Genomic DNA, 8,339 nt, shown 5'->3' on the forward strand with positions numbered 1-8,339 from the left:
TGTATAAAAAGTGACTAGTATTCCCCCAAGTAGATATTAGGTATACATAAACATGAGAGATGCACAAGAAATACACCAAACTAAATGAACGGAAATATATATAAAGTTATAAACACAAGTACATTGCATGGAATGAGAGAAGGAACTCCAATAGGTACCTTGGATCATGGCTTAGTCACAGTAAACTACACAAACTATTTATGTAAAAATTCTGGCTTATAAGTATCAACACTTTTCAACCTACCAACACACTTTTCAACTACGCCATGACCCAGTATACCTAGAGTCATGGCTTAGTCACATTAGACTATACAAACTATTTATGTAAAAAGATTGGCTTGCAAGTATCATCACTTTCCACCTACCTAGACATAGTTCAAAGGAATCTTACACAAATTCATTTAAACAACATGATAACAATGTTATGGCCCTCAACCAACTTGAAGAGTGACAATGGTGGGGTTCGAAATTCGCATGTAATTAAATTACAAAAAAAAATACCAGAATTACCAGGGTAAATAACTCTCCAACACGTTCTGACATAGCTTTGACCCGAACAATTATATGGCTACAGGGCTCCTCCTTCCCTCGAACTGATGGTGTGAAAGGATATACTGATATCCTCCTCCTTCCCTCGAACTGATGGTGTGAAAGGATATACTGATATCCCACCAGCTTTTCTTCCAATTAATTAGTTCAGTTGTACAAAATCCAAATCTTTAGTACCCATCTCCAGCAATGACTAGCTGTTGACACAACATATCACATGAGGTTCCATTTCTTGAAAACTAAATCTCCATTACAAGACTGGTAACAACCTTAAGTTTCTACAATTATACTCCAAGAGAGGGGGTAAGGTTACAAAATTACACATGTCCGTAACAATGGCATTCTAAGCACAAAAAGAAACAAATTAATATCCCTGGGTTTCTTTCTTCAAATATTACAGCATAAAGATTTCAAAGCTGTTGTGGTTTTTTCTTAAGTATGTACACTTTCTTCATACTAAAACAAATGGACATTGGTAGCCTTCAGACATTATGCTTTATTCAGCCATTGATGGATGTTTGTGTATACTCATGCTATATACTAATAACAAAAAGATGTGGGATTAACACATTTTGCTCCGTTCAACATTCATAGAGAGTGCAGAATAGCTTTCAACTTTTTAAATTCAAGAGAGAAACAATAAAAAATGCAGTCTCGAATAAGTTTAAGCCGAGCCTCAGTCTAAACAGCTTGGATCGCTCTGCTTGACTTACTGCCCTGTTGTAGTTGACTTTGGAGGTAATATGCATGGGCACTTCAGACTTATGTACGGTATTTATTGATGGGATGGTGGTTTAGCACATATTCAATAACCAAGAAAGTACTAAAAGTTCAATTTACGATAAATTAACATTGTAAAATAAAAACAAAAATCCAACATTATCATAATTGCACCAAATAATAAGCAATAACCGAACAAAATTGACAATCATGGTTTTTTTACCAATCGATAAAATATTAAATTTGCTAGCACAGCTTCATCTTTAAGATGTACCTACTATACTTCTTCCAAAACTACACATTCACATACAAAACTATCAATAAATTTTAAAATTCAAACTGAACCAATGAGAGAGGATGAGAGATATACCTGTTCAGTGACAGACCACTTTGAATTGAAAAACTGGCTGTAAATGCCGTGCAACATTCGCTTCTCAGCTTCTGAAACTGATGATTTAGGCATTTAGCCTTGGATGCCATGGACTCCAGAAGAGCAACCGTGATAATAAAGATCTTTCCAGTTCCACTGCCATCTTCCCTATCCAAGAGCAAATGAACTACTTCAAGTTGTGTGCCAGAAAGAAGTGCTTGAAGGTCCGCTCCACTAAAGCCTTTAGTCCTGTGAGATATAGCTTTCCAAGTTAACATTACTGGCCATTGGTAACTGCATGGAAACAGTCCAATTAGTAATTATGAAACATATGAATAATTGCAAATATTTTTCTTACTAATGATATATCATCTAGCAAGCACTGCAAAGATTAATAAAGAAAATACACCTGGTATCTTGCAGATTACTGATCAAGAGTTACAGACTTAGATTTCCAATCAATCACTCACTAAGACGTCTTGCTTTTCTAAAGAAAATAAAACAAACAATGACCTGAAACTCGCAATGCTAGCAATTGAAGACAAAGGCTAGATGAAATTATAGTTCACGTAGAGATGTCAAGTTAAAAAATCATTTCCACATCGTGATTATTGTCAGTGACCCTGTTACTAGCAAAGGGCCGTCATAATTATCTGGACAATAAAACTACTCAGCACGATCTCAACCATGGTTTTTCCCTTTCATTTACTTCATTTTACTTGTTCTTAGAATGGGAAGAAGCAACAGAGAAAGAAACAAACAAAATGAAGTTCATTGATCTTCAAAGGGAGAATTAGAATGACCTTTGCATTGTTCCATATTTTCAATTCATAATTTAACAATAAAACAACGGAATAAACCAAGATAAAATGAAATATGAGCCAAGGTACAGTCACATTCTGAAGATGGGCAAGATGTAGTTTCAAGAGGACTTAGTTCAATTTTAAGTTAATACTTAATGCAGGGCAATCTCTTCTTCAGGCACTGCACCAGCATGACTGATAGTGATAGTGATTGAAATGCCATCCTATATATTACAATATTCAACATCACAAATATATATAAGCTTTTAAAATAGCACTTCTTATTCTTGTATACACACTAAAAGAACATATTTACGGCAAGGCATCTAAGTATAGGGCCACAGCAATCCCCTTACTGGACCAATTCCCTCGCCCCCTCCCGGCAAGCATATTACAACCCTATTAACACATAAGAACCGAGCAAACCCAGCAACACGTCATATAATAGAATGAGTGAAGGGTATGAGGTGCTAAGTTTTAAGCGATTGAGGAGCTCAGGAAAATAGAGTGGAAGAGCCAACGACTAACCTAAAATTTTAAGAAAATGGACTATTGTTCAAGAAATCTGAAATTTATTTGCCTCGACACCCTCAACCCCCACTATTGTGTATTTATAAGGTTCCAGGTGTTGCGACGGAACAACAACATCCACCAATTCCAAGATATTAATTCAAACAAATGTCAACATGGAACAAGACAAATGTCAAAGCCTGTAGAGTTCTTAAACTATTTGATTGACAACAAAGTTCGTTTCCTCAAAAGAAGAAAGACTTTAGAACATATGTCGGTTTCTATCAACTTATGCTTTGTTTAATTCATTATACAAAGAGAAAACCTGCATTGGTAATAGCTTTAGTAGAAAAGAAGATACATAACAACAATCTACCTTTGGTAACCACTTCCAACTCCAGCTCTTAAGATCATTCCAGAAACAAGAAGTCTAGCAAGTGGATCAAGGAATCTAACCCCCACTGGCCTCAGTCGAAGTGTCCAATGTAGAAAGGGAAAAGGAGCAAAAAAATGGAGACGTTGCAGTCCTGCCGAAGACCGGTGGAGAAAGCCGGGGGATGGTCGGAAAAGAGTCGTGGGGGTGAGGGGACTCCAATGTCGGCGCTGGTCGCCGGCAACGGTGACGGACGGAGAGAAATTGAGCAGATTGGTTGAAAAAGGGGGTTTGTGTTGCAGTCTAAAGACGCGCGTGCGGGCGCGTGGGTGGTGGGAAAATGATGGAGTTGAGCGGCGACGGGCCGCCGGAACAGAAGTGGGTCTCCGGCAGTGGTCGCTTGCCAAAGTGCTTGGAAGTGAAAGATCAATTTTGTTGATGATGGAAGAGAGAGAGGGGAAAAACCCCTTTACTAGAGAGAAGAAATGTACACTTCCCAGAAACCTGCGGAGAATACACAAAGGAAAATATTATTTCTTTTTTATCTCTTTATTTCTTGTTTTAAATCTATAATTTTCTGTTCCTTTCTTTCAAATTTTTTAATTCAATTTTTAGTAACAATTGCACAATTTCAACTTTATATAGCTTTTTGCGTGAAATTATTTTACATTAACATTATATTTTCAGTGAGAATACGTACATCATATTTTCAGTGAGAATACGTAAAAAAAATACTTTTTTACTTTAATTATTATTTTAAAATTAAAAATTAAAAATAAAAGTATAAACAAACATGCATAAGAATAAGATTGTCCAAACTCGTCTTCTCTCAGAGTGAGCATGCCACCCACAAAAGGAGCTATCTGTGTAAATATACATAAATACAATATATATTAAATTATTTAAAATCTATAATGATACACAGGTATAGACAAAAGGATACCAATTCAAGACCTAAACCCATTGAACTCCAATTCTCAAATTGAATAGCCTGCCTAATTATTTCAAAGTTTCATCAGATCTAGTATTAACATGTTGCATATTTCAGAGACCAAATACAATAGAAAGGTTTTGGGGGTAGCTGATCATATCTTCACAGTAAATTACCAAATAAAACAATATTTGAGCTGGAGCTCATCACTTTCAATCTTCTTACCCAAACTGACTAAAAAAAAAAAGAATATCACCAATAAAGTCTATTGGAAGATTCGTTACAACAAAATATGACATCTTTTTCTGAATATTAAATTACTAAAAGATCCATTGAATTCTAAAAACCATCATATCTGTCAATTGTGTTTCACATATACTTAGTGTGCAAATTAGTTTTAAAAAAAAAAAATATGCTTTTCAATATTTAATTCATGTATCACATACATTTGGCATGTAAATTATTTCAGAATAATTCATGCTTTTCAAAAATTCATTTACACTCCATGTTTCTGATAATCTGCAGTGTCACAACATTACCCACTAAATGTATTAAAACTCATGCACTATGCCTGATCTACCCACAAATTCAGAGCATATGATCTATTATCCTGGTGGTTCTATTACCTAGATCCAAACTAGACCCCACTATTAGCTGACCTTATCCTGCCCATCCTATGCGAGGGTATGGAAGAACTCCTTAATAAGCCTGCATCTACAGTGCAAAGCAGATCAAAGATACATGTGAAACGAAGATACAGAAATCTTCTCAGCAGCTTTAATTTTCTTAGGTCTAAATAAATCATTATTCACTTAGTATTCTCGCATGCTAATCAAAAAACTCACGAAACAATCACAATACCTCAAGAAAAGCTTTTAACAAGGACTTGTAAACTACTAATCCTTTTAGAGCTTTTCATTTTGGGGTGCATATTGTTTTTCCTTGTCCTTTTGAAGGAAACATGGAAGATCCCACAGCAAAGGGATTATGACCACAAAGAGATTATAAACACAAATATATTTCTGGAGAAATTAAACAAAATAGAACTCAGACCACCTTGAGCAACTTATCATATGAATTCAGAACATAATTTCTTTTGCTAATTATGCACCAGTTCTGTCCCACAAGGTTGGTCTGGCCTTTTATGTTAGTTCATTGCAAATGTTCTATACTTGGATATAAAGCCATTTATCATTTAATCTAAAGGCACCATCTGAATTTTCCAAACCACCATGCAGAAAAGGCAGTACGTCTTCACACAAATCATGATATGGTACAGACCTCAATTTGAAGAACCCGGCCAATTGCTGCTTCTGACTCATTCCAGTTCATCTGTGAACAAAGCCCATTTCTTCCCCCAGCTCGCCAGTCAAGAAGGCCAAGAAGAACTTCCACAAGACCAACCCTACAACAATTATATGCCATGTTACTATTGCATGACACAGAGAACATGCAACAGTAGTTTTATCAAGATGCATATCCCAATAATATTCTAAAAACAGACTCAATCACCCACCCATATCTTAGCCCAGGTGACAGATAATTACACATTGTGGGCCGAAAATTACTTTGTATCTAATAAATACTAATTGCATGATTTGCATTGCTTATGCACCCATCTTAGAAAATTTATCATGAAAACACAGATGAATTTATGCGCATTGTTGTTTCATTAACCACGTCTGCACATTTCACATGCACAACAATTCTACAACTTAGGGTCTAAAGAGATATTGATGCTCACTTGAGACCCTGTGCAACAAGTGCATCTCTTGCTCGATTCCCTGCAACTACAACACGCTTTAAGGTTTCAAGAGCTAGGATGCTTCCACCTTGCCAACCAATCGCGTTCGACAGAAGTGGAACTACCTGAAGAAAAAGCTCGTCAGAACAATACCAAACCTAGCAACAGATGTTTAATCAGATAAACACATCTTTTGTATGATATTTTCTTGGAGGGGAAAAAAGGGGGGCTGCTTAAAACCACAGCATACCTGGGAGTAGCTGCCATAGCTTCTGCACAGGTGGTGCTACCTGCAAGCTAATGTAGAACACGTAAACAATTAAGGCGAACTCGCTCCGGAGGAGTTTGTGAATTTTGTTGCGACGAACCATCCTCAGATACATAGGTTTCTGAAGCTATTGTTTCTCTGCTTGCTCCATGGGCTACTGCAGACACAAGTTTGGGCACATAACCAAGATATCCAACATGATCTGCAAGAGCGGGGTACATCCTGAGTAAAGAGACCGGGGCAGCAGAAAGAAGTAGAGGAAGTTCAGTGTCAACAGCTTGGCCATCATATTGTGAGGCGGCAACGGATGTAAGGTACTGATCCAGCAGCCCTTCAAGAAATCTCTTGGGATTTCTAAGTGGAAATTTGGGATCTTTCAGGAATAACCTAACATAGATCCCTCCAACCTAGACAGCAATACATGATGTAAGTCATTAAACAGAATTAGCGTTCTTTAGAACATCCATGTAATCAATCAAAAACAAAAGAGTACATCTGCAGCACACAGCAGTTATACCTGAGGTTCATTTCTCATCTCCTGTTGGCCGGAGGCCTACTCAGGTACATCCCAATCAACAACACGTCCTTTCACCTGTTCACGGTACAGATCCGAAGCCATAGTTGCTATTTGTGCAGACAACGATGCAGCCATTGCTGGAGTCCAGACTAGTTCAGGAGTTTTGTTGTTTGTTCAAGAGCAATCACAACTGCTTCACCAGGACCATCCCTGATTACCGAGACAAGGAAATCAGGCAGAAATCTTGCCAGACTTATCGCCACTCTAGGCCCATGCATAGTCTGGCCAACAAGCTTCCCTAATAGCGAAGCTGCTGCGACTCTTTGCTGCAACGGAATATCTTCTACACAAAATTTCCATTTTAGAGCGCAAGATAGAATTCTTAAGAAACTGCTATCTATGAGATCAGCATACCTTGTGTTGGCAAGAGAACTTCAAGAACGAAAACCATCCCTCCATGCTTTGCAGCTGCCCAAGCTAGAGAACATGCAAAGCTCCTTCACGGCAGCTGGGAGATGAGTGAAGCAACTGTAATAAAACAAGCAGACCATATCTAATGTACTTGCATAAGAAGAATACATTGCAAACAGGGGTTGTACTGATTTTTCTTCACAGTTTTCATTCGATATCTCAACTTGGTATGATATCACTAGAGGTCCTTCAAAAGGACGCTTATATGGATTTAGATGTAGCTCCTCATCTACAAGTTCAAGTTCAGTCAGTTCTACTCTTAAAGAATCTGACCAGAACAATGAGTTAACAAAAGCTGTGGAGGACATGCGCTCTAATGCTGCAAAAATGGAAGAAGAATTTTCAAGACGAGAAGACAAAAATAGAAAATTGCTTGAAATTGCTCTTGAAGAAGCTCGAAAGAGGGAGGAAGAGGCTCGGAAGAGAGAGGCAGACCTACAAGAATTAGTTCGAAAATTACTTCAAGATGTGGAATACAAAAACTATCAATTTGCTGGTGGGTCTGCACTCCAGGAGCAACAACATTCCAGGAAAGATAATTAGTTTATTTTTTCTGTTGGTTGTTAATGACTTAGTTTATATTAGTGTTGTTGTATTATGAGTATCTTTTGTTAATATTTATTGTTCTAGTTTGGAAAATTCAAATTTTGGTATTGATGGAATGTATGTGATGGTATAATGACCAAGATATTAATTTGGGTACAGAAATTAAAAAATTTGCCCAAAAAAACCCAAAACTAATTAAAGACGGATTAGAGACGGAAATTTTTAAAAGTTTAGAGGCCGAATCAGAGACGGATTAGAGACGGAAATTTGTAAGGTTTTAGAGACGGAATATTTTTTGCGTTTCAGAGACGGAATTAGAGACAGGATTAACAAACAAATACTTTACCTTTAGAGACGCAATTTCTTTTTTTATCGATGGAATCAGAGTCAGATTGCCTACGGAAATCAGAGACGGATTACACTTAAACTTTCTTCTAGTTTGTCGACAGAATCAGCGACGGAAGCTAAGAATTAGAGAAAGAATATATCCGTCGCTAATAATTTTGCCACGGGGCTTTCAACCACGGACTGCGGCGA

General features: G+C 37.2%; 1 protein-coding gene across 3 annotated transcripts; it reads right to left on the reverse strand.

Moving 5' to 3' along the window:
• Window positions 1-628: 628 nt before the first annotated feature.
• LOC105179945 (dnaJ homolog subfamily C GRV2-like) lies at window positions 629-7,124 on the reverse strand. Of its 3 annotated transcripts, XM_020691499.1 has the most exons (7): window positions 6,786-7,124; window positions 6,544-6,675; window positions 6,291-6,470; window positions 6,001-6,125; window positions 5,538-5,661; window positions 1,640-1,933; window positions 629-746 (listed from the first exon to the last, which is right to left on the reverse strand). In XM_020691499.1, the coding sequence occupies exons 3-6, from the start codon at window positions 6,381-6,383 to the stop codon at window positions 1,883-1,885; spliced, it is 393 nt and encodes a 130-aa protein (XP_020547158.1). In that variant the 5' UTR covers window positions 6,384-6,470; window positions 6,544-6,675; window positions 6,786-7,124; the 3' UTR covers window positions 629-746; window positions 1,640-1,882. The 3 variants fall into 3 exon arrangements, with proteins under 3 accessions (XP_020547158.1, XP_011101909.2, XP_011101910.2); XM_011103607.2 differs by having other exon boundaries at window positions 6,291-6,675; window positions 6,786-7,122; XM_011103608.2 differs by having other exon boundaries at window positions 1,640-1,888; window positions 6,291-6,675; window positions 6,786-7,121.
• Window positions 7,125-8,339: the final 1,215 nt, after the last annotated feature.

The sequence above is a fragment of the Sesamum indicum genome, unplaced genomic scaffold, assembly GCF_000512975.1.
Source record: "Sesamum indicum cultivar Zhongzhi No. 13 unplaced genomic scaffold, S_indicum_v1.0 scaffold00245, whole genome shotgun sequence".
NCBI lineage: Eukaryota > Viridiplantae > Streptophyta > Magnoliopsida > Lamiales > Pedaliaceae > Sesamum > Sesamum indicum.